At 36.9% G+C, this 27,923-nt stretch overlaps 1 protein-coding gene across 1 annotated transcript in view; it reads right to left on the bottom strand.

Annotated features, from left to right (window-relative positions):
- The window catches only part of ADGRV1 (adhesion G protein-coupled receptor V1), a 472,618-nt gene that overhangs the window by 331,970 nt on the left and 112,725 nt on the right, over positions 1 to 27,923 (bottom strand). Inside the window, exons 52-61 of the mRNA XM_057739390.1 lie at positions 23,503 to 23,725; positions 22,973 to 23,177; positions 18,010 to 18,156; positions 15,489 to 15,744; positions 12,530 to 12,732; positions 11,116 to 11,292; positions 10,572 to 10,754; positions 7,958 to 8,137; positions 4,692 to 4,856; positions 1,157 to 1,274 (exon numbers count right to left, since the gene is read on the bottom strand). Coding sequence (XP_057595373.1) covers positions 1,157 to 1,274; positions 4,692 to 4,856; positions 7,958 to 8,137; positions 10,572 to 10,754; positions 11,116 to 11,292; positions 12,530 to 12,732; positions 15,489 to 15,744; positions 18,010 to 18,156; positions 22,973 to 23,177; positions 23,503 to 23,725 — 1,857 coding nt within the window. The remainder of the gene's footprint in view (positions 1 to 1,156; positions 1,275 to 4,691; positions 4,857 to 7,957; positions 8,138 to 10,571; positions 10,755 to 11,115; positions 11,293 to 12,529; positions 12,733 to 15,488; positions 15,745 to 18,009; positions 18,157 to 22,972; positions 23,178 to 23,502; positions 23,726 to 27,923) is intronic.

Raw genomic sequence — 27,923 nt, forward strand, 5'->3', positions numbered from 1 at the left:
CGGTATATTCTCGTTATTGTGCCTCATTAGTCATCGACCCTCACATTTAACACAATGCAGACAGCTGAGCTGACTTAAGACTTGTGGAAGAATATGGTGCAAAGATATGATTCCCTCACATGCTTCCTGGAAAGTACTCTAGATAAAAATGCAAAAAGAATAACTACCCTAGGTGATGCCCTAGAGAACAGTACAGTGAAACTCTCTACAATTTTAAGAATTTCCTTGGCCCTGGAATTCTGCTTCTTGGGCCACAGACTCCTGCATAGGATGAAGTTCTTGATGGCAAAAGAGGACATGTAACAGTAACTAAGGCTTCATATCAAAGTTCTCGGGCCCTTTTTATGGTTATTGCTGTTTGTACCATAATGAAACCATTTTAGCTATTAATCCTTTCTCTCCAGATCTAAGACACAAATCTTCACATGGACCATAGGCAAATGAGGATTATGATGCCTGTCTCTGTAATGTCAAAATATCTAAAACAATTACTTTCTAATGAAAATAGGAATAGATAGGCTGAAAGAGACATAATAATATGCTAAGTTTTAAAATAACATTTTATTACAAAAGTAACATATGATCACTGTAAGTATGTATAGAAAATACAGGTAATCAAAAACCACTACCAACATTTCAAGTAAATAATTCCAAACATGTTTATGACATACACGTGACAAAAATGGGATTACATTAAACATGTTTTTACGAAGCCTGTTTTATTAACAAATATCCACATAAATAAGTGTTCCTAATTTTAAGGTAATTAAGGCTTTTTTTCTGCCACCCTTTTTGAATAGTTGCATGGTGTTGTGTTACATTTAACCAGTCTCCTGCTATTGGATCATTTAGGAAGCTCTCATATTTTACTTTATAAACATTGCTATAATAAACATCCTTATTTTTTAAAAAAATCACACAGCTAAGAAGTATGAAATTTTTGGCATATGACCTGACCTGACCAACACTGAGTATTATAATTTTAGCTTTAAAAAGTCTTTAGCTGTAATACAAGTGGGAAATAACATCTTTATGTTTTCGCAAACATTTTAGAAATTATAAAAACAAACACTACCCATCTTTGTAACTACGATTATCTGGTTACATTTTTCTGAAAATCTACTTTTTAATTTCCAAGAATGTTGATTTCTCTTACCTTTTATTGGAGATATTTCTACCTCATCAACTGCTATCAGCTGAATGGTAAAACGCTTGTCCTTCTCCAACACAGTGTCTTGAAGTGTGTGCAACACAATGGTCTTCTGGGACTCAGTCTACATCAAACGAGAAGAGTAACACATTTTTCACACTGACCAAAGTTCAGTTTTGAATGTACTCATTCGTAGCATAAGATTTATGTTCATAAGCATTTTTTAAAGTGTGTCCTTTTTGTCTCCGAGAATTATGGGTTTCTTCTAGAGAGAATTACTATGTAAAAATTAGCTCTGAGGATAAATTCCATTAAGGTTCTTAACAGGAGAAAAGGGGGGAAATTTTAACACAACTTATAAATTTACTGAAAATTTTCAGCCATTGAAAGTTCAGTCACTTAGAGTTAAATGGTCACAGCATGATATAAATAGACCAAGGTTATAGGTTTAACAGTCAATAAAGGTTATCTTTCTATCACACATTTTTACTCCTTGCCCTCTACCCACCCCTGCTTCCTTCCTGTCCCTTCATAGGTGTGGATTTGAAGAGTGTTAATTACTCCTTCCCTCTCCTATCTTACACTTAGCTCAGTAACTTCTTAGAACTTGTGGTAAGTTTTCAATACAGGCTGGAGAAGAAAGAATAAGGAAAAGCGACTATACAGAAGACAACCAGCTTAATACTTTGAGACATAACCATGACAGAAATCCCTTTTATCTTCACCTCCTCCTCTGTATGCTGATAAAAAACACTCTAATTTGTCCCATGCATCACTGATTAATTTTCTAGAGTTTGAATTCTCCTGTTTATTGCTTCTCATGTATATCTTAGTTCTGCAACTGCATCTCTTCTTTGAGATTTTATTATTAAAAGCATTATTTTAATCTCTTCACTCAAGTTTTTCTCTCTTCACAGTTCCTTTCTTCTATTTTACAGTATCTGTACTTCTTAAAAATTTTATAAGAGCTCCTATGAAAATGTGTACTTCCTGCCTCAGACCTTATTAAATGCACTCATGGAAAATCTATAATTCCTGGGATGCAATGAATCACTCCCATCCCTTTTACTCTCTGCACATTGTCAGTTAGTGGCTCTGAACTGTGTGCCTAGCTACAAAGCCATTTGTTAGAATGGAGACATAGGTATGTCTGAGCTGAGTATACAAGAATAATAAAGCTGTTATACAGAGGTACATGAAACGCACCAGGTTGGTAAGCAAAGAACAAGATGGAGAGGGTCAAATCCAGGGTGACCCACAAACTTGTCCCTCCTGATGCAGTACTCTGAACAAGGATGGCCTTATTCCCTGAGGGAAAAGATCAGAGAATCTGCCATTCTGGTAAGGATATCCTGCCCAACACCAGAAAATCTTTCTAAACATCTGGGAAGTAGATGCAGCACTTAGAACCTTAAGTAACTGGGAAATGACTGCTCATTACTATGGAAAAATCTTTAAAGAAATTTCAAAATAATTTCTAAATTCTTCTCATGCCAAATGAGAAGTTTATAGAGGGCTAGGGCATGCAACCAAGATGTTTCTTGAGCCATCGCATATCAGAATCTAAGAAATGAGTGGAAGAAATATCTGTGACATCTGGCTTGAGATCATTAGTTCCATTAGAGTAACCAACACCTCGAAAATGACGGCAGAATGTCTAAGTGGCAAAGGATTGCCAGAGGGCATCACTGATTAATTTATTAATCACCTACCAGAAAACTGAAAGGAAAAAAAGTATTTGCTTCTTTGTTGTTTGGTGTTGAAAGTGCTGAGAAAAGGCTAATAGACTCAAAAAAAAATAGATTGACATGTTTCATTGGGATTATCTTATTTTTAAATGGTCAAATTTCTTTTAGAAAACCACCTTGGGGACTCTCTACTCTCTTATTTAATTTTTTTAATTCTATTTTGTTTATGGAAATTCATCTGCTTAGACTTTCTATATCTACCATATACCTATTAGAGTCAATTTCATGTAGATGTTTACATTTGTCTAGATATGTAGAAAGTAATCTCTTAAAATTTTATACTTCTCTTTTAATGATTCTTTCTTGCTTGTTCTTATTCTGCAACGATTTTTTTGTTGCTTTTTTAGAAACTCTCTCATCAATTCTATTGTTTTTCTGATTTTTAACTAACTTCCTCTTGCTTTCATTTTTATTAATTTAGGAAAGATTTATGTAAACATGAAAGCAAAAACCATAAAAGATTGATAAATTTGGACTCTCCACTTCCTTCTCTTTGGTCTATTTGTCTATCCCAAAGCCAATATCATACTGTCATATTTACCTTTGCTACATATTATCTTAAATTTAGTTAGGGAAGGCCACGCTCCATTCTTCTTTGTGAGTTTCTGACTATTCCTGGTCTTTTGCATTTCCATATAGATTTAAGAATCAGCCTGTCAACTCTCTTCCACCTTTCCTTCCCTTCTTCCAGGGAAAAAAGAGTTCAGAGTTTGATTTATAAATACTACTTGGCTCTGGTTACACTGGATTCACAATGAAACTCTGTGCTCAGAGTAACTGGGAAGAAGGTACAGCCAAGATTCCCTCTGAGAGGCTCTGTGTTCCTTGTTTCAGAGTCTGAAGTTCTGTGGGTAAGAAGACACCACAGGATCATTTTAAGCAGGGGGTGGCATAACGAGATCTTCCTTATAGAAAGATAACCCTAATCAGCAGCACAGAAAATGGACAGAAAAGGGAAAAGACCTGGAGTGGGAATATCAGTTAAAAGACTACTCCAGAAGGAAACATGATGCAGGCATGCACTGTAACAGCCATGACACAGGAGGAGGAACACAAAGGGTATTTAAAAGGGAAGACTGGGACTTCCCAGGTGGCGCAGTGGGTGGGAATCCACCTGCCAATGCAGGGGACACGGGTTCAAGCCCTGCTCCAGGAGGATACCACATGCCGCGGAGCAACTAAGCCTGTGTGTCACAACTATTGAGCTTGCGCTCTAGAGCCCGTGAGCCACAACTATTGAGCCCATGTGCCGCAACTACTGAAGCCCACGTGCCTAGAGCCCGTGCTCTGCAATGAGAGGCCACCGCAATGAGAAGCCCACGCACCACAACGAAGAGTAGCCCCTGCTCACCGCAACTAGAGAAAGCCCGTGTGCGGCAACGAAGACCCAACACAGCCAATAAAATAAATAAATAAATAAATTTAAAAAAAAAAAAGGGAAGACTGACCAAACTCAGCTGTTAAATACACACAAGAGTTACAGGATGGGTAGAGATGGGGGATAACACCCAGAGGTCCAACTTGGTTGACTGGCTTTGCCTTCAATCAGGGGAGGAAATGTCAAGAGAAGAGTTTTAATGGTGGGATGTAGGCACTGTCTGAACTAAATTTGATTTCAGACATCTAGGGGGGTGGTGTGTGTGTGTGATTTTCCCCCACGGTGCATATGATTTCAAAAAATTCCAGACATGGTGAATACTATCATATATGCATTTATAAGCAATATTATGGAAAAGAAAATCAAACGAAGACAAATTTGAGAAAAACTACAGGAGTCCTGATGATGATTATACCTCATCAAATTGAAGTGTCCCATTCAAAGGACTGAGATCATCTTTAGCCATCTCATCTATGGTCCACTGAAGTCGGACGGCTCCTTTTCCTCCTGGGGACCGGACAACTGTCAATGTTACATATGATTCGGGGTCGTCAGACGAAAGGGATTCATCAACCATTACCTGAAAAACAGAAAATTCAGTAAGGTTAAAAAAAAAGAGAGAGCAAAAAAAGAGCAAGAAAAACAAACAGAATCTCATTTCTATTCACAATGACTGCAATTTTTGAATTTAGAATTCTCTTCACAGCATGTTACAATCATGTGGCAGAAAAAAAATGTTTCGCCAAATCCTCTTCCCTTTTTGCCCTAGACATTCAGCTACTTGGCATTTCCTAGCCCCTTTGCAATTAGGTGGAGCTTCTGACTGAATTCTGGCTAAAAGAATACAGGCAGAAGTGAAGTATGTTAATCATAGTCTGGCCATCAACTTCCCACACAATCTTCCACATTCCCTCTTTCTCCATTTGCTGGGTGACTAGAGGAGGACAGAGGCACAGATGGAGAGAGTCTGGTGCCTGAGATGCCAGTTGGAGAAGAGGTGTCCAAAAGACCCCAACTAGGAACACTGATGTAGAACTTTTGCATAAAGGAGATATAAACTCATTATATTCAGGAACTGAGATTTGGGGGCTCTTTTATGGCAGTCAGGCTCCCCATTATACAGATCTAATATGAAGTACATATATGTTGATTCTGTGAAGCAAAGTCCAAACAGAGCCTATACTATGCACTTGTTACGTAAATACAAAAATATAACAATGCTTTCCCTTTTCAAGAAGGACACTTAACAAGTGTATAATTCAATCTTGTCTTTTTTTTCCCGTGAGATTTTTCATTGGTGCCGAGAGTAGGGATTTGGAGCCAAGTGATACGTGTTGAGCTTCTATTATGTGTCCATTCTTGCACATACTTTATTTTATTTAAGCCTCACAAAAACTCTAAGAAATCTAAGGGCCACAGATATACATATATTTGGAGAAAAGGAGCCTGGGATTTAGTTCAGATGTTCTGACTCCACACCAATGCTGTTCAAAGTACTCCTCAGAGGCCAGAAATATCAAATGAGAAAAAAGCAAAGTGAGAAAGAAAAAAAAATCCATTATAAACAAACTGCATGTATAAGTCCTTTTTGTTTCCACAGATAATAATATTCTAGTTTCAGTTTCACAAGTATATTTCCAGGAGTCTCTGCAATTTCCAGTTCTTTGGTATACTTAGCACATTACCCTGTGAACAACTTACTAATTTTGACAGATTAATAGCAATAATCTTTTCTCAGTGTTCTTCAATTCTGCATATAATCTGTCTCACCAAATAATGCTACTAGAATGTTCACTATGTGCACATTATTGTATATCTTAGATACATGTTAAAAGATAAACTCCATGTTATCAAGAGCCATTGATTGTAAGAAAGATAGGATAAAAGGAAAGTAGCCACAAAAGGCTAAGAAACAAGATACTACTAACATTAACAACAATTAAAATAGCAATTGACTCCTATTGAGGGTAAAACCCAATTATATGTGCTTTACATATATCAACTTACTCTTCACAACAAGGGTTTGGGTGACTTAAATCTTACTTTTAGACAATAAGACAAGTTGGAAATCTGACGCTATTACAATAAGACAGTAGTTCCCAGATTAAGGATGTACTGAAGTTATTGCAGTAAGGTTTAAGACAGCAGTTAAGATAAAATGAATAAACAGAAATTATTATGCATAGTAGCATAACTCCTCATTTTCTCAACAAGGGAGAGAAACTTCTAAATATACTGCCCAATGGTTAAGTCCAAAAGTGTCACAAAGTTAAAAGCAAAAACATTATTATAAGGTTTCATCAATTGGAGGTTGGACTACTCAAACCCTGAACCTCTTATCTAACCTCAGAAGCTAAAAGAGAATACATTTTTAGTACATTTAATAGATTTTATAAATATAAATTACATAGTCATATCTATTAAAATATTTCTCTGCATACATGCAAAGCTGGCATGGATGGAAATATGACAAAATACTAATGATATCTATCTCAGAGCAATAATATTATGGGTACTTTTACTCTTTTCTTTATACATCTTGTATTTTCCAGACTTTTTAGGTTGCCTAGAAAATCTTCACAGCTGCTCTTTTGTGAACCTACCATTCTTTACAAACACTTACTTCTGCTCACCCTTTCTCAAGGAAGAAAGAGTCTCACTAGGCTACAACAGTAGCAGGGGTCTTTTCCTTTTATAGTTTCCATTTTCTTATGAAGTTGAAATTTCAACGATCAAATACTTAGGCAATTATTAGGGTTCATCTAAATCTTGGAGCACCGAGGAAGCCCAGCCCTGACAGGCAAGTTGTAGGTCTAGCCTTGCATTCACAGCACAGTAAAACAATAGGCATTAGAACAATTTGCTGTTATTTAAAATGACCTATGATGAATTACTGATTATCTATAAGTGATTAAATAAAGGGAATGGTGACATACGAGCCAGAAAAGCTGCTGTGTATATCAAAATTATCTAAATATTTGTATGATTACTTCATCTTGAGATTTCCTTTGAAAGGTAAAGTCATAATAATTACATATTATATAATCATTATGTCATAATAATTGATATATTTTATAGCACTTTATTGTATACTTAAGTTAGAAAGATAATTTTGTACTAGCCAAAGCCTTTTTTCTCTCTCAGGGGTTGAACCAATTATAATCGGACTCGCTCTTGCAGGTCTTAGAAGCAGGCAGCCAATGAGAAGTAAGAAGGGAGACAGAGAAGAAATACAGAGAAACACAGGAGCTGCGGTGACGGTAATGTTTTGTTCAATACAAATCAAGATAGAGTGCCTGAAAGGTGGGGAATATAAATCCCTCCCCAGCTAAATCCATTCCTGGGGTATAAAATCAAAACGTGACAGAATCTTGCCTTGTAACCAGGATGGCAGTCTGGTAGCAGAGCAGGTAGAGAACAGAATGTACAGACAAAAAGTCCCTCATGGTCCTTATACCCCTTTGTAACTGCCTGATGTTAAGAGCTCTCATTACTATCAAACTGTGTGCATAAGTTAGAGGACTGGGCCCTAATTCAATAGCCAACTCAGAAGAGCCCTGAGAAAAGAACTGTAAGAGTAATGAAGACTTTTTTTAAAAAAAGAAAAATACCTTTCTACTATAAATTACATGAAAAATCAGCCTAGGTGAAGGCACCCCCTCCCTGATATATTTCACTTACAGTCTTTTCTTCAAATCCAAATACTCCAAATGGAGAATCATTTTGTGGAATAACAACAGTTACCACAACATCATCGCCAAGTCTGCCACCTCCAGCCACCCTGATTAAGGAAATATTGAATATCTCCATGAGTTCAAATTCAGCATCATCAGTTATGGTGATTTCTATCACTGCAACAACCTGTAAAAGAAAAGAAGGAAAAGGAAAACAGGGAGGGAGGGAGGAAGGAAGAGAGGGTATAATGTAATAGCAATTTTTGATCGCATCCATTTTAACTTTTTAGTTGACACTTAGAAACATAGTACCAAAGAAAAAAGCAGCAATTTTTGCCTGCTGTGTTCATAATACTATTTTAAAGTCAGGGAATTCCCTGGCGGTCCAGTGGGACTCCGGACTCTGAGCTCTCACTGCTGAGGGCCTGGGTCCAATCTATGGTCAGGGAACTAAGATCCCACAAGCCATGCAGTGTAGCCCCTCAATTTTTTTTAATTTAATAATTTAAATAAAATAGTCTTATATTTGTAGTATTTCAAAGTTAAAAATTTTCAGTCTGTTGTTTCCAAGATAAAAGAAATTACATATGTAATAAAACATAGGATAATCTATAGATTCAAAAAAACAACAAAGGCTTATTCTTGAAGAAAAATATTTGAAATGTCATGCAGACTCTAATAACTTCTGCACAAACATAAATTTTAGTATACTTAGCATTAATACAACCTGCTATAAAATGGGACCATATAAATTATTACTGTCTTCTGTAACCAGAATAAATCCCTTTGCTTTCAAATTACTGTTCTTGGTAATACAGGGGAAAACACAGGCAGGAAGAAAACTCAAATTTCCTCTTTTTAGAAGTCTGTAATCAGGAGTTCATTCATCTCTCCAGATCTATGTTAAAAGTTTTTGTAACTTATAAACAAGTAAAACGTTGGTCCAGCTTGTGATTTCACTATTGGTCATAAAAATATCCCACCTGTATGTCCGTATTCAAAATATTTTTCTGTATCCCAGAGGGAAATGACAGACATTTATCAAAAAATGAAGTTTTCCTACCTAAATCCACCTTTAATATAATTACAGACAAAAGTGAGAAATCTGGACATCACACTCAGAGAAACAGAAACCTGAACAAAATCAAATGCTAAAATATAAGCTTATCGAAACATCAGCACCTCAAATCAGTAGTGCAAGAACACAGAATACTTTCCCTTTGCTCCATTTAAGAATAATTATGCTGCTACATGATGGGACTTAAACTTCATGAAAAGAAGAGAGTCCTAATAATATAACTAAAGTTGAAAGGCTACTTCAATGAAAAATCAATGTATTTGTTTCTACTTTTAACGTAAAAACTGCCTTTCCCCTCCTTTTAGCAGGAAATATTTTACAGTCCTAAATTTCTTCAAATCTCATGATTTCAAACATTAACAACAGACCTTTATGTGTAGGAAAATCTAAATTCCTATGCTTATCTCTCTTTTTTTTTAAGCTCTTTATGGGAGTATAATTGCTTTACACTATTTTGCCAGTTTCTGTTGTACAACAAAGTCCATCAGCTGTATTTATACATATATCTCCATATCCCCTCCCTCCTGCGACTCCTTCCCACCCTACCCTCCCCAACCCAGCCCTCTAAATCATCATCCATCCTCAAGCTGCTCTCCCTGTGTTATGCAGCAGCTTCCCACCAGCTATCTGTTTTACAGTTGGTAGTGTATATATGTCAATGCTACTCTCTCATTTCATCCCAGCTTCCCCTTCACCCCCACCCCCCTACCCCCATGTCCTCAAGTCCGTTCTCTACATCTGCATATGCTTATCTTTGAAGCAATATTTACTATCCCAAGGGCGACTAATAAGTTGATGCACACAGTGCAGATCTGTGGAGGCAAAACCAGACTACATGTAAATAGATACTGCTATTTGAAGTTACTAACATTTTCATGGTTGTTTACATGCTTTTTCCACTTACTGACTTAAAAATTTATCAAAACATCTTATTCTTACATACTGCAAAATGCTCAGTTCACAAGCTTACAATTCTTAAGGAATATTTTGTAATTTTTAAGATTGGTTGGCCCAAATCTACTGCTTTTCAGTGTTTTCCAGTTTTAACTACTTTGTTCCTTTTCTATCATTTTCATCTTTTTTAATTGTAAAAGAAATCTTTGGGTAATAATAAATGTACATGATAATAAATGTCTTTAGTAATAAATGCACATACTTTTAGTGCAAATCTTAAATAAATATTTATATTTATAAGCATTAAGAAATAAATAGAATAAAAGAACCTAAAATTCATAGGAAAAGTCTAGTTCATCATGCAGTATTCTATACATTCTCAAACACCTCTAAGCCAGTTATTATCCTTTTATAACTTCTACTTAAAATAGAGTAGGGTGGGGAAGTTCAGGAAGGGTAAGATTCTTGCCTATTTATATTCTCTTCCCATGTCCATTAATAAATTATACATTAATAATATCTCTGTTGATGACATAGAAACTTAGCATTTCATACATTTAGCAATCACCACTGCACATTCATTTGGTGGATGCCTATAAAATGTTTCAAGGACAAACAAAAAATGTTACTATGTCCATGACTAGCATACTTGTCTATCTGCAAATTCCAGAATCCCGTGAGACGGCTGAAAGTCTTCCAGGCCAGCACTGTCCAGTGTTGCTTTCCAATAAACATTTATCGCCCCAAAGCTTCCAGCCAGCCGGACTACAGGAACGTGAAGAATGTTCAGGGGTGGAGGCACCTCATAGGCAGTAATAACTCCAGAAACACCCTTTAAGTAAAGAATATAAGTTAAAATGCAAGACAAAAGTAACATAAGTCATCACTTTCTAAATTTTTTACTTCTATTAGTTCTTATACTTTACTCTTCAAAGTAGAAATCAATAGCTGGATATAAGTACGCATATTCAGTCTCCAGAACTCTTACATTTAAATGTAATGTAAATAAACTTGATTAATCCTTTGGTCTTGCTCAAAGAGAACTAAGAATTAATCTATAAGAAAAAATTTAAGACAGGTATTTATTAATACCTACAAGAAAAGCCAATTATTTTTCAGAAAATATATGACACTGGCCTCATCAGCAGGTACAAGCTTTTGTATTACTACAAATATGTGAAAGTTCGTCTCACTCTGGTTACATGAAACTTAAAAATTCCTCTGGGATCATCATTTTCGTCGATCACTATCTCAACTATTTCCATCCCAGGCCTCCGCACACTTGGCCATCCTGCAGAGAAGTCAGAGTTCACCAGGTACACCTCAGTGACGTTGACAATAAACCCTTCGTCCAGCTCAGGGACAGCATCCTGGGGGTAAGGAACGGGGAGAGGGGAGAGAGATGGTGTTTTATTTTTTTAAAAATGTTGAATTTGCATTGGAAATACAATATTTTTCAATAAAGAATGACTGTCCATGGGAATGGGCAGCTCTACCACACATATAAAAAAAAGATTCTTTTTTATATTTTAACACATTCCCACTGACGACTTCAGAATCTTATGATGTTCAGAAGCTTATGATGTTTCAATGGAAGTCACACACTCATAAGCAAGTGAAATAATTTTTTAAAAAATCTACCTACAATTTTGACTAGATCCTACTGAATATGTTTTACATATATAACAATCCCTCAATTTAGGAGAAACTGGTAAATGCTACATACATCTTAAAAGTGAAAACGCTAGACTTGTAAATCTATTATAATCCTATATTTTAATTAACTTTTTAAAAATTGTTACCTTATTTTTCAATAGGTAATAAAAAATTTCAAAAGATAGAAAGAATACCTATTGAAAAGGAAAGGAAATCTCCACTCTGCCCCATCCCTTACGTCTTTCCAGAACGTCCTCTCCAGAAGCCACTATTACCTAGTCCCACTAATACCACTATTCATAACGCTGTTATTATACAATATTATATCTACTTATTAGGATATAATTATAATTAATATTATATATAGTACTATAATATATAAATAAAATATTTAATTATATATCAGTGATAATACTATTAACCAATTTCAGTTTCTTGTGCATCATTACAGATGTATATACACATCCTCCTTAGACAAAGGAGAGAGCGAGAGTGCTAAAACCAGACCTAAATCATCTGAAGATTAATCTTAATTCAAGTAATTGTATCATGAAATGAAAACATTGTCCTATGAAACCAATAATAAAAATAACCAGATTGACCTGGGCATTTTATTCATTCAGTCATTAGTTAAAAACAACTAACAAACCAGTGGAACAGAGGATCCAACCACATATACAATCAAACCAGATTCAATGCTTCAAAGTTCATTCAAACAATATTCCACTTCAAAAAAAATAAAAACAGATAATACTCTTGTTATTTTTGTCTTTCAGTTATAAAATACTCATTCATCATTAAATAAGAGGGTGGGTGGGAACATTAGAGTACTTACATCATTATATTTAAAAAGCATCCTTTTTAAAGATTTTATCTTTAAGAGCATCCCATTTTTATCTTCAAAACCATTATCCTTTATTTTACATCATATTCACTGCAGCCTAGACTCACCGGCAAAATGGCAACTTTGATATAAGTTTCTTTTACATTTTCTTTCATTATTATCATCGTTTCTTGTAGCACATAATCGTCATTCTCAGTGGCTTGATTGTTGATGTGCAGTAAGAAATTGGGTGTAGCTACCAACTGAATGCCTATGTCTCCAAGGAGTCCTTTATCTCGAACAATTTGTAACTGAAGAGTGGTGATGTTCTCTGTGAGACAGACATGGCTCAAGTCAGTAAGCTTTTCTATTTGCTGTTGATGCTATTCTAAGCACTTAGGGTAGAAGCTTCTGCACTACCCCTTTCAGACAGGTAAAAAAAAAGAGAGGTACAACACAGACAATGTATATCCCAAGGAGTATTCTGTGCTCTATGTGCCTTGTCTCCAAAGTTGTGCTGAAAATCACCACACACTGTTAGCATTATATCCCAGTTCTTAACCCTCATTTCTGGTACTCTAATTCACTCTCCTATGTTGCACATGCCAAACACTTTAACAGAAATTGCTGAAAATCTTAAGAAAGTGCATACCTGCTGGTTGAGCAGAGGGGCTAATTACAAATGCTACGAAGATTCTTCGAAAATGAAAAATTAAACACACAAAGTCATCATTTAAGGATTAAAGACCTACATGTAAGGCCAGAAACGATAAAACTCTTAGAGGAAAACATAGGCAGAACACTCTATGACATACATCAAAGCAAGATCCTTTTGGACCCACCTCCTAGAATCATGGAAATAAAATCAAGAATAAACAAATGGGACCTCATGAAACTTAAAAGTTTTTGCACAGCAAAAGAAACCATAAACAAGACAAGAAGACAGCCCTCAGAATGGGAGAGAATATTTGCCAACAAAGCAAGTGACAAAGGATTAATCTCCAAAATACACAAGCAGCTTATGCAGCTTAATATCAAAAAAGCAAATAACCCAATCCACAAATGGGCAGAAGACCTAAATGGATATTTCTCTAAAGAAGACATGCAGATGGCTAACAAACACATGAAAAGATGCTCAACATCACTAATCATTAGAGAAATGCAAGTCAAAGCCACAATGAGGTATCACATCATACCAGTCAGAATGGCCATCATCAAAAAATCTAGAAACAATAAATGCTGGAGAGGGTGTGGAGAAAAGGGAACCCTGCAGCACTGTTGGTGGGAATGTAAATTGGTACAGCCAGTATGGAAAACAGTATGGAGGGTCCTTAAAAAACTAAAACTAGAACTACCATATGACCCAGCAATCCCACTCCTGGGCATACACCCTGAGAAAGCCATAATCCAAAAAGAAACATGTACCACATGTTTATTGCAGCACTGTTTACAATAGCCAGGACATGGAAGCAACCTAAATGCCCACCAACAGAAGAATGGATAAGGAGATGTGGCACATATACACAATGGACTATTACTCAGCCATAAGACGGAATGAAAGTGAGTTATTTGTAGTGAGGCAGATGGACCTACAGTCTATCATACAGAGCGAAGTAAGCCAGAAAGAGAAAAACAAATACCGTATGCTAATGCACATATATGGAATCTAGAAAAATGGTACTGATGAACCCAGTGGCAGGGCAAGAATAAAGATGCAGATGTAGAGAATGGACTTGAGGACAACAGGCAGCGGGGGCGCATGAAGGGGAAGCCGGGACCAAGTGAGAGAGTAGCACTGACATATATACACTACCAAATGTAAAACAGATAGCTAGTGGGAAGCTGATACATAACACAGGGAGATCAACTTGAGGATGGGTGAGGACTTAGAGCGGTGGGATAGGGCGGGTGGGACGGAGTCGCGGGAGGGAGGCAATATGGAGATATATGTATAAATACACTGATTCACTTTGTTGTACAGCAAAAACTGGCACAACAGTGTAAAGCAATTATACTCCAATAAAGAGCTTAAAAGTCATCATTGGATAACTAATCATTAGAAGAGCAATTTTGTTCTTACAGTAAAGATGGCTATCACAAAGCTCAAAGTATTTCACAGCACCTATTTTTTATTTAATTTCTTAGATTTTTAAAACAATCTGCTATATAAATGAAAAAATGCTCTTCCAGCTTCCCTACCAGTCTGTCAGTTTCTAATGACCAAATACCGTGTCTTTGTTTCCAGAACACACAGCACAATTTCTGGTACTTATTAGGTGTTTCAAAAATGATTGTTGAATGGATAAATGAACAGATCATTTTAAGACTACTGTTTCTATTCCAATATATACAGACATATAAAGACCTAGGTGCATAATTACACATCATTCTTCTTCCATCAGCTATTTAAACGAAAGGTCCTTGAAAGATGTCTATGTTCCTATCTGAAAATTTTAGAGCCTTCACATAGCATATTCTTAATACATACAAATTACATATGACATTTTATTCAAATAAGTCAATCTTTATCTATAAAAGTATTTATTCTACAGTTGATAAGAATAGTTAGGCAAAGATATCAACACTAAGTTCAAAGGAAACAGGGAAATAGGTACTGATCACTTATACTTCACAGAAAAAAGTATTATTCTAATTACTGCTTTGGGTTTAATAACTAACCCCGCGAGTACCATGTGCATTTCTCTGTGCTGCTCTTTGTTTTCTATAACTATTGAAAACCTAGAGTGGAGAAATCTGACTGAGGGAAGAGAACAAATATATTAAAAATGAAAAAGAGAAAGTAAAATAAAACCCAAACACTTCTACTATAATGATTTACTAAAATATTAATATTTCTATTATGACAGTAATGTCTCAAAAAGTAAAAGTATTTAATATAGCCATATCACTGAGTGATGACATGATCAGAAAATTTAATAAAGACAAACAAAAAGTAAAGAGGATTGAGTTATGACCTGGCAAACTGAAATATATTATATAAAAAGAAATTTATATCCCTAGTAAATATCAGAATTAAATTATCCAATAAAACTCACTAGAACCTGAAAAATATTCAACAAGATTTACCTTTAGGCTCTGCTACTCTAATGAAGAGAGACTCAGCATGCCAGCCCACCAGGCCATAGGGCGAGTCATTGGGCAGAGTGGTTATCACAGACTTGTTTCTTTTCTGATCAATAGTAGCACCTTTTGATGGGTCCTCAACCCCTTCTGTGATAATTCGGATGAGTGTTACAATCACAATCTCTGACAGCTCTGGTAGGTCATCAGCAAGAACAGTCAGAGTAACTGTAGACAGTGCCTGGCCTTCAGAAAAGGAAATCTAAAATTTTAAAGAAAGAAGACGTTATTTATATTCTAGTTATCACTCTGCAGTAAGAATATCAAAGGTTGGTTTATCTTTTAATACTGACCATATCTTAAATAACAAGATATTTAAGCAACATAATATGTTCCTACAAATCAATCAAATGCCTTTCACATGGGAAGTAGAAGATTGTTAGGAAAAAGAAAACGTAAACCACTACTAAAACTTAAGCTAACAAAACATGTAGCCATATAGTCCTATCCTGAAATCCTATACTCTTAATAAAATATCAACTACATACTCTCTCTCTGGAAATTTAAGTCCTAAGTACCATATATAAAAATCTATAAACATAAAAGAAAGTGGCATATAGTTTAAACGTTTTCCCCTACAAAACGATTTGCTGGGAGTGCTACTTCCCTTGCCTAAACTCTGAATAGATGTATTTTACTGAACAATGAATCATCAAAATAGAAGTAGAGAGAGAAAGATAGGCAAAGATACAAATCCGAGCATCTCTCTCCTGCTCTGTGTCTCCGCTGTCTGAACAGTCAAATCCGAATTTGCTAAAAGGCATCTTGAAGTCCTTTTTGAGAGGGCATCTGTCTGCTTCCTGAATGTCATTTCCCTTTGTTTCCCACCTCAGACTTTATTCTCCAGTAATAGGTATACAAACTATTTACAACTGTTCAAACTAGCATTACAGGCCTATTTTGCTAACACTCATCTCTTCACCTAGAGAAGGCACTTCAGGATATAAACTCAAGAGCTTTATTAATAAAATCAGGATTCAGAAAACTACTGCCCTTTGGTCAAATCTGTTTTTTATAAATCAAATTTTATTGGACAACCGAAAATGTTGTTTGATAACACATTGTATACTGCTGCAAAGGCAAAGATGATAGCTGGGAAAGAGATCACATAGCCCTCAATGTCTAAAATATTTACTATCTGGCCCTTTCCAGAATTTACTGATCTTTGGATAAGATAATTCTCTTCCAAAATACAGTCCATACTTAAGATACTATTATGCATTTAAATTAGAAATAATTTTAATCATGCTTATACCAGAAATATTAATTGGGAAAATATAGTTCAGAACACACAGAACCTGAGAGATACAACTTATAGTTTTGGTAGCTTGAAAATTAAATATTCACTGCAATAAAATTTGCCATAATATACTTAAGACACTGAAGCTCCAATCACCTTTCAAATGATACAGAAACCTAGAAATGATGAACCATAACATACATCTGTCCTTTTTAGAGGGGTCTTTTAAAAGTACTCTTCAGAAAAGCATTTGGGCAAAATACACAGATCAATCTATGAAATCCAAGACATGTCAAGAAAACAACCCATCTTCCAATTGGGACCTAAAGGCCCCTTGAACCCTCTCTTTGTGAGTCATCTACTTCTTTGGCCCATTCTTGAACCTGTGCCACAACTGTCTACGACCTTCCAACAGTAGCTAATGTGATCCTCTGCTCAGACCCCTTCTTAGGACTGATGGACCCAACCCCCAGCTGCTAGGAATAACCACTTCTGTATTTCTCACTGGAAACTGCCCTCAGTTGCAACAAACTATTTCAACCCAAGGTTATGCCCCATCCTGAAGGTGAACAGAGGTAAAGGATAGCTAAAACGGGGATGTAACATCACAGTCCGCTCACTCCAAGTGGAAACAACTCCAAAGGACCAGCTCAGCTCCAGAACTCCCTCATAAACTCAACCTCAGGGGCAACTGTCTGTGGACCAACATCTTCTGCTGCACATGATTGCCTTCCTCACTTCCTGATGGGTGTTCTTCCCCATGAGCTTTCTGCCCACAACTCTCAACCTCAGAGTCTATTGTTAGGAAACTCAACCTATATCACTCAGCAACTCTGGTCTACTTTTCCATATGTCTGGCTATTTCACATGGACTTGTTCCCTATTTATGGCTTCTATTCTACCCAAATCTCGAAACCACCTCTCCAGCTCCAGCTGGATTAGCTTTCTCTTTTTGACAGTGTAATACATCCACAATTTGGCCAATCAGTGTATTGAATCTCAGAAGGGACGTTTTTACAGATAATTTTGGTATTATAAGGAAAGAAAGGAAGAATCACAACAATAAAACTAATCTTAACCTGTATCCCTCTCTATGGTGATTAGTAGGACTCCAGTGCTGACATGGTCAAACTCAAACACTTCATCCACAAGGCAGGGCTTGGTCCCATGCATCAATAGTAACCATAAGTTAAAAGTGACTCTCCTATAATTTTGTAAATTACATACCACTCCTGAGGTAGGAAATATATCACTAATACTTCCGTCAGCTTCCCACACTACGGTTATACGACCATATGTTCCTTTTAAGCGTTCAACATTCAAGGTTACTAGGCTATCTTGCTCCATTTCCTCCACTTGCTTATATAATGAATTCTGGAAAATACACAGGAAATCACAAGGGGTTATTTGAAATTATCTAAACAGACTTCTATTTCATGCTATTATGTATTTGAAAACTTCACAGGACAAAGCAACATGAGATATTAAGTAAAAAACAGTATTTTAAAAAAAACAGTAATACAGGATAGTCATGATTTTACTTTAAAATATGCATGTTTGAAAAAGTAAAAGACTAAGTTAAAATCAATGAAAAGTTCGATTTTACAGGATTTTTTTCCAGGTTCTATATTTTTCAAATTTTCCTCAATAAACATACGAGGGTGAGTCAAAAATTATCTACACTCCGGTTATATTAAAGCTTCCATAAATTCTACAGCCAGAGGACAGATAATTTTTGACACCCTTGTATATTACTTTTATACTCACAAAGCACACACATGTTTAAAAAGAGTGTACATCACATGCAAACAGCTTATAGACCAGAAATCTTCCTCCCCTATGTTAAGCTCTGGCAATCCCTCTACGTCTTTATTTCCCTTTTGTAAAGTGTTTGGTCTACGTGGCCCGCAAGGTCCCATCCAGATGTAATGACCTCATGAGAATCAGGGAGCTCTTTTTGATCATCTACAAATGTCTCTTATCCTTAAATTCATATCCTTCTGAAAAGTTTCTACAGGCTGTGATGTTTCCATGGGTGATGTTTCATTCTTAGCTCATGGTCTTTACAACTGTTTTTTCTGCCAGAACGATCCCTTTCCCTCACGTTAGAATCCCTTACTCTCTTCTTCTTCTCACTTTTACTTCCAAGCCTCTTTCCTTTGTTCCAAACTGATTTCTGCCTCTGTGTGACTATAATATTCGTTGCCCAACACCTGCAACTTCTCTTGCCAGCCATTTAATGAACTTTTCCTGAAAATTAATACTCCAAAGAATCCCTTTTTTGAAAAAAATTTTAAGCTCTTTATTGGAGTATAATTGCTTTATACTGTCAGTTTCTGCTGTACAACAGTGAATCAGCTGTATTTATACATACATCCCCATACCTCCTTCCTCCAGCGACTCCTTCCCACCCTCCCTATCTCACCCAAGTCATCACCAATCATAGAGTTGATCTCCCTGTGTTATGCCGCAGCACCCACTAGCTATTTTACATTTGATGGTGTATATATGTCAATGCTACCCTCACTTCGTTCCAGCTTCCCCTTCGCCGCCCCCACTCCCCACCCCATGTCCTCAAGTCCATTCTCTACATCTGCATCTTTATTCTTGCCCTGCCACTGGGTTCATCACTACCATTTTTTAAGATTCCATATGTATGCATTAGCATACGGTATTTGTTTTTCTCTTTCTGGCTTACTTCACTCTATATGATAGACTCTAGGTCCATCCACCTTATAATAACCCTGGTTTCTCCATAGGCAATACAGCGAGAATACAGAGTATAAAGATTTTTTAAAATCTTTCCAGCAAGATTTTTCTTGTCTTTTTACTTACTTTTACTTAATCTGAAAAAAGACTCCCCCATTAATTTCTTAAATGAAATTAAGAAATTTCATTTAAGCTTAGGAAAGCTTCTAGTTAGAATGCCAATTTGAGTAGATATCCAATCCTACAGTAATATTTTACACAGCATTTTAACACAGTTACAGATGTTACCTAGTAATAAAATCTTGCTCAAGGCAATCAAACACTCCTACAGAAAATGCTTTGATTTTAAAATATGCATATAATTTGTTCACAAAAGACAATGCCTAAAAAGAAAAGACAATGCTTTTTAAAAAGGGAAGCATCTCTCTGGCTTCATGCCATCTATTAACAAGGGTTAGTAAAATGAGGATTTAAAACAGCCAGAAAATATTCAAGAAACTCTCAGCATCCTACTAAGTCTCATCTTGGAACGAGGTTATCCAGACATAAGAGGTCAGTATTGAGGTATTTTACTGAAAGGATTGAACAAATTTAGGACAGTATCTATTGGCAAGCATCCAACCACAGTGATTTCATGTCTCCAGAAGAACTGTGAAACAAGCTTCCTAAAGAGAGATCCATCCTTAGATAGTTGAGGAACAGAATGTACTCCCCACGTACAGCACGGCTTCTGGTGAGAAGATGAAGCTGAGCTGCGAAGCACATGCATTCCCTGCTGCAGGAGCCCCAGCTCTGCTCTTCATACTAGTATGAGACCCTGAGGAGGCCACGTGAGTCTTCTGTTCCCTCCCCTGCATAATGACAGGTTCACAGGAAGCACCTACTGTGTGCCAGGCACTAGTCTGTTCAGGGAAAGCTGCAAAGAAAGCAGTATGCCAGCTCTCATACTCTTAAATTCTAGTAAAAAGAAACTGGCGATGGACAAATCGGGCTATCGTAAGTGCCATAAGGAAGATTAAGGTGAAATAAAAAGCTATAGAATGATGGCGGGAGTCGCAATTTTCAATCAGGAAAGGCCTTTCTGGTAAGAAGATATTTCAGCAGAGATGAAACAAAGTGAGGAAACAAGTCGTGTGAATACCTTGTGGGGACGGAGGTTGTCTTATTTCTTTCTAACCTTCCCCTCACAGTTCACGTCTTAGAGCTAATCCCTCTTTCACAGCAGCCACTGGCCCCACTGCAAGTGCTACTGAGCACTTGAAATATGACTAGTCCACAAGTGTAAAAATAAAAACGTGCACTGGATTTGAAGCCAAAGCATGAAAAAAAGAATGTAAAGTATGTCATCAATAATTTCATGTTGATTGCATGTTGAAACAATATTTCAAATATATTGAGTTAAATAAAATATTAAAACTGACTTCACCTGTTTTACTTTTTTAAGGGGCTTATAGAAAACTTAGAATTACCTAGTGGCTCACATTATATTTCTATGGGGCAGAGCTGCCTCAGAGGAAGCTGACCTGCCTTTGGCTCCAGAGATGGGACAGACTGGGTAGCAAAGTGATCCTACAGCCCTTGCAAGGGACTGACTCAGGGCATAAGGAAATCCAAAATGCCTCATCTTATCCCCTCAAGCTGCCGTTTTCCTTCTGGGACTCTGGAATTTTGCTATGTGCCAGGTATAGGGTGCCTACGTGAACAGCCCCCCAGTTAAAACCTTAAGCACTGAGTCTCTAATGAGCTTCCCTGGTCAGCAACACTCACACATGTTATCACAACTCAACTTGACTCTGGGGGAATGAAGTGCGTCCTGTGTGACTCCACTGGGAGAGAAGGCGTGGAAACATGTGCCTGGTTTCCTCTGGACTTCACCCATCAGCCTTTTCCCCTGGCTGACTTTGCTTTGTATCCTTTCACTCTAATAAATCAGAGACATGGGAAAGACTAAGTGCTGATCCTGCGAGTCTTCCTAGCAATTCACCGAACCTGTGGGTGCTGGTGGGGACCCAGACACAGGGCCCTGGCCCTTCATCTCTTGGGCCTCATCTCCCCTAGTAATTGACTTCAGCCACAGTGGCCTCCTCGCTGCCCCAGAGGAACAAGGCCTCATGTCTGGGCCTCTGGCCCAGCTGATGGAGCCCCCTGCTTTGAGTGTTCTCCCCCCAGATACACACAAAACTCCCTCCCTCATCTCCTCCGGGCCTTTGCCCTTATGTCACTTGCTCAGTGCAGCCCTCCCTGGTACTTTTCGTTTCGCCGGCACACCACCTCCACCTTCCCCCTCATACTCTTTCTCCATCTGCCTAATATTTCTCCATGGCCCTTATTACCATCAGCTATGGTACAGATGTTTCTTCTGTCTTTGCTTACTGTCTGTCTCCCCTTGTCCTCTCTAGAATTTATAGACCATGAGGATAGAGATTTTTACTGTTTTATTTTCTGACATAGCTCTAGTATCTGAAACAGTATCTGGTACATGGAGGGTGTTTGTTAAATATTTGCTACATGAATGAATAAATGACTAAGTGGGCTTACTACCCAGTTTAGGCATCAAGACATAAGAAGAGCCTTTTGGGAAATTTCTTCCTTACGCTGAGAGCCACATAAAGTATCTTTCTCTCCGCAATTGGACATGAACAAGAAAGCAGTAGTCCTAATGACAGCATCAGTTTTCAAACAGCAGAATGAAAGATTAGCTTTGTGTTGGCAAAGTAGACAGATGAAAAGAATCTGAACCATAGTGACACAGCAGAGTATCCAATCAACCCCAAGCCCACCTTCTCTGTGGACACGCCTTAGGTGATGAAGTCAGTTTCAGTTTGGTTTTCCTTACTTGCAGAATATTTCAGAGAAAAACACAAGACAGCTGAAGCTGTAACTCTAGGAAAGAAATCAGGATACGTTCTGCAAATAGGACTGAATGATGTAATACGAAGGGTGTCCTTTTGCTCACTGGTAAAGGAATATGAAATCTGGGCATGGAAGTCAACCTGGGAATAACCAGATAGCTCTCTTTCCTCAGGAGAAAGCATCTCCATGTGTTCAATGCACATATAGTTATAAACAGCTCTCTCTTTCTCTCAATACACAGAAGGTACATAGGCATAAAAGGACAGTAATATCTTTGTGACAAGACATAGTATTTAGTGTATTTGGAGTCTGCTTCGCCATTACCCTCTGGAAACAGGGGTAACAGCAGAGCCAAACTCCTGGACCAAGGGCAATTGGTAACATTTCAAATTCAATCTTACGAAAGGAATCAATACCAAAAAAAAGTTTAAGACAAGTTGACTCAAGGGTCCATTGTGCAGGTCTGTAAATTTCAATCATCAGTAGAATTCAGAGTTGAGGGTAAAACAGGGAAAGGAAAAGAAGAGAGGCTTAAGACACTCAAAGTATGAGTCACTGAGTGCTGATAGAAGCTAATAAACAAGACACAATGAATAAATCATTTGACTTCTAAGTGTGGGATCTTTACCTGAGCAAATCCAACAACTCCATAGGCATGGTCATTAGACAGGATAGTTATTTTTACATAACCATTAATACCAATCTCTGCTCCTCCTTTGGGATTTTTAAGCTGAACCCTGAAGGATTCATCTTCCTCCGGAACTGTATCATCAAGGATATTTACTGCTATTACAGCTTCTTTGTCTCCAGGCTCAAATATCAGTTCACCTGAACTAGCATAAGAAGTACATATAAAATAAGTCAACTACAACAAATTAAAGACATATAAATGGTAGAATAATCATAAAACTTTCATAACATTGATTACTGTTAAAAGTTTGCAGAAACCACATTTAAGTAAAGTTTTAATCCAAAATATTCATATAATACTAATTAACTTGGTAGAATAGACAATAGAAATATGGATAATAACCAAACTCCTGGTTTATAAATAGCTCTTATACTTTGTATATTCTTCTGTCACTAAAGACTTAGAAATTAGGTGCCATATAAAATTATGGTGCGATAAAGACATTCAGCATAAAACGTTGAACCTACCTAGGAATAAAGTCAGACTGGCTCGAGATGTAGGCCAGCTCATAGATGTGGGAGTGGGTGGTCCCCGCAAGAGCAATTAAATTCTTGCTTGCATTAAGGGACTTTACTGTAACAAAGGCTGCATCATGAGCAGACGGTGCTTCCAGAATAAAAGAGAACTGATTCAGCTCTGAATTCCAGCAGTAAAGAGCAGACACCGCTTGGCCAACAAGAAGTATGTGGACTGCAGGAAGGAAAGAAAAGGTGACAAGAATGAAAAATGAATGTCACCTCACTAGCTCCCCACATGGGTACCACAGAAAAACCCTCCCGCCTCTCAAAGTTCCATTTTGACTGCTGTAGAAACTAAATATGATTCAATTTCTGAAATAACTAGACATAATAATAATTAAATACTGTGGAACAACCAAGTCAGCCTAACAATGTACTCAAAAAATACATAATAAAAAAAAAACACTAGATTATAAAACCCAAATGGATTTTGAACTCTTTTACATCCATCTTAATATTTATTGGATAGCATGGTAAGATATTTTTTAAAGTGAAAGAGACCCATAATCCCACCACTAAATGTTTCATTTTTGTATTTTCCTTTCCAGTCACCATCCATATAAATTCATAACTGACACAAACAGTCAAAATACAAAAAAATCTTAATTAAAAAGGCCAATGCTATATTTATAGTATACATTTTATACATATATAGCTTTATATTTTGCTATATAGCATTCGGATTATAATTTTAATACACAGACAGTAATCTACAGGGTTGATTTTTAAAATAAGTTTATTCCCCTACATTGGATTTTTTTTTTGTTTTCTATTTAACTTGTGAATATTAATTAGAGACAGCATTCATCACTTTATTTTCACCTGATAAATTCTTAAAGTTGTCCAAAGGATATTAACAAATTTGTGGTCTTAGAGAATATTCTGTCAACGCTTTTTGAAATGTTAGTAGAAAAGCATGTTCTTAATAGTTTAAAGCAATGGCATATATTTGTATCTACAGAAATTAGGAGGGAAATGGGACTTACTACATGAATACAACATTAAACAATCTTCAGACTTAAAATTGGGAAGAAAAGTAAAAAACCCCAGAGAAACGCACAACTTCCAGTACTTGGAAAAACACACTGGAATCTGCAGATAGCAAATAAGTTTTACTGGGCATTAAAACAGCACGTATAACCAGAAACCATGAGTCTCTTCTATAATTGCAGCCAATAGGTTAAAATGGAAAATCCCATATCCTTACCCTTAAATATCAAGAACTATTGATCATGTTTATTTATGGTAATTAATTTCAGTACTATTTCAGTTTAGTAAATGTTACATAATAAAGATTAAGAAAGACTGTTATTAATAAACTTGCATTTTAAAACTGATCAAATATTCTTTATAAAGCTTTGTAAAGCAAACTCCTCAGATGAATCACAACATCTCTCAAGTTTAACTGATTCTATAGTCTAACCAAAATCATAAAATCACCAGTCACTGACCAGTAATTATGAAAGATTACATGGCTTGCCCAAGGTTGCAGGGCTAGTAAATAAAAGGTTCAAGATGTGGAAGAGTGTTCTGATTTCTGGTCCTGTGATTTTACCTTATACTTCACTAAGGAGATCTTCTGTTCAGAATAAATACAAAAGTTTAAAAAAAAAAGAAAAAAACCATGAGTCAGGAAATTTATCCTGCCCCTTTTCTCTCATTTTTTTTCTTCCCTGGTATTCGGTGGGAAATTTTCTACTATAAACTTTTGCCTGGAACGGTGCTTAGCATTCATGAACACTCAATCAATGTTTCTGAATAAATGGAAAAATAAAGGAATAAATCAATCTAAAAAAAAATCATAAGCTAAAGTGTTCTGAACATCACTGATTATGTATCTTACCCCTTAGAGGTAACCCTGTTCAGTTCCTTGAAATCTGATTAGAATGACAAGGCAGCAAATAGATAATCAGACATTCAGAGCCGGACATGTCAGGGCTCAAATCTACATCTATGTATGCAGAGAGTACTTTCTCAGAAAATAGACTTTCATATGTGTTCAAGATCATGATATCAGACAGAGAATTCATAAGGGGAAAAAAAATCCCTAAATCTCTGTGTACTCTGGGGAATAAGATTTTAACTAGTACTGATTACAGAATTCTCTTCCATACAGCAAAACTATTTTAAAAAAAAAGAAAAAATATTCCCAAGGAAGGCAACTGGATACGATTATTTAAAAAGTGAGTGTAGATAAAAGAAAAGTTCCGCGACTAAATGCAAGAGCAAGCATTCCTAACATTTAGAGATCTGGGAATATAAAAAGGAACCAGTATAAGAGAGAGAGCAGCCAGAGAGGCTGCATGGGAAGCAGTGTCCTGAAGAGAAAGCTGAGTTGCAGAGCACAGAGATAGAAAAGATTCTGACAAAAGCCTGAGATACAGGGCATCTGTTCCACAAGGTGTTACGGAAGGGGAGTGGGGGGAGGTAACAGTTCAGCATCTCGTCTGGAAGTTAGGGCTCATATGGTCTAGAGCATGCACAGACCACATGGGGAAGAGAGTCTATTTATCCCCAGGGGGGCTGGTCTTGTTAGGGTGATTGAACAGTGATGAAGAGAGAGATGAATTAATACAAATAATCCCCAAAGGCCATGATTTCCAAAGGTAATAGTTTTGATGAAACTGAGGGTGCTCAGGGACTAGAGAGGGAGGGGTAAATCTTTCCAGCAGCATACAGAGCTTTGAGGATTAAATGAGATAAAGTAAAGGACTAGAATAGGACCTTGGACATAATAAACATTCAGCATGTGTTAGCTACAGATTTCCATCTTTTCTGACCCCTTTATCATATATTCTCTTTCTCCTGATCTTTAAAAAGCAGAGTTCAGCAAAACTTAGTTCAAGGCCCCCTTCTCTCAGACTACACAGTCTCTTTCTAGACAACTTCACCTCTGTCTATAGTAAAATGACCCTCTGTACATATAAATCTCAATGTGTAGCTTCAGTCTAGGATTCTCTTCTAAGTTCCAACCAGGAATACTTATTCAGTATCTGCACATGAAGATTCAAGGCATCTCAAATTACCCCAACCAAACTCATTATCTCTGCTCCCAAAAGCCTGGTGTCCCCCCCGCCCCCGCCAAGTGATCACCGTAATAGTTAAGGGACTACCACCTATTCATTAGTTGCAGAAATAAGGGCTCATCCTTGACATTCACTCTCTAAACTGATTCTCATATCTAATCTAGCATCAACTCCCACGGATTTTACTTGTGAGACAGCTTCTGAATGAATCTACCTCTCTGATTTTGCAGTTATCACCTATCATTTTCCAAGCGCCAACATTCAAGATCTGAAGTCTGAATTGTGATAAGAGCCTCCAGCTTGTCTACAGACATCTTCCCTTACCAGCCTCTAAGCTTTTCTCCCATTGGCAGTCCACACTCCATTTTTAAAACACACACACACACACACTCTCTCTCTCACACACAATCTGTCTCTTTGTCTGTCTCCCTCTCTTTCTTTCTCTCTCTGCACCCTTCTCTTTTTCATCTCCTCATCATGTTCTCATAAAAGGTACCCTAATCCTTACAGGATAAAGACAATAGCCCTTTAAGTCCCTATCTGCTCATATCCTCAGTTACACCCCGGACCACTCTGCCCTCACTGCCACCCTGGCCTCTTCCCGGTCCTCTGCCACACTCTGACCTCTTTCCCCACGCTGCCCCTTTTGCCCAGAGCCTGCCTCATGCTCAAATATGTGTCTCATTAACTCCTACCCATCCTGTAGTTCACAGTAAAATGTTTCTTCCTTAAGAAAGCTTTCTGGGCATCCCTTAGACTAGGTCATTCATCTCCTCTCCATTTTGTGTTATGCAAGAACTTTATTCTTTCATAGCAGTTATCTGTTTGTAGCTAAAAACTAACTTGAGTGATTATGTATAATGGCTCTCTTTCCTACTAGATGTTAAACTTCTTCAGGGCAAGGACTATACCTGATTTTGCTTATTCTTGTTTCCTTGGGGTCTACCACAGTACTGGGCACATAACTGACACAAAGAAACATCTATTAAATAGTGAAGGAGAAAAGGGAGAAGGGGAAGCTAGGTTTATATGTCTTTGCAGTCTTTGTCATATTCATTCTTCCTCTTCCATTTAAAGAATTCAGTCACTACCCAATAATCTCTGTCAAGTCATTAACCAGAATAAATATGTAATCCTCACAGTCGTGGCTCCAATCTAATACTTTTAATAAAATATTTGACACATTCAAAATAAGAGAGTCCTTGAATATTATTTAATGCATAATTTCAGCTTTCAGGGGATCTATAATAAGCCATTCTAAATAATTACCTATAATCTTTTCATACTTCTACATCCTCAAGTCACAGAAACAAAAGAAATAAAGAGACCTCACAATGGGTCCCT

Source organism: Hippopotamus amphibius, chromosome 1, assembly GCF_030028045.1.
Source record: "Hippopotamus amphibius kiboko isolate mHipAmp2 chromosome 1, mHipAmp2.hap2, whole genome shotgun sequence".
NCBI lineage: Eukaryota > Metazoa > Chordata > Mammalia > Artiodactyla > Hippopotamidae > Hippopotamus > Hippopotamus amphibius.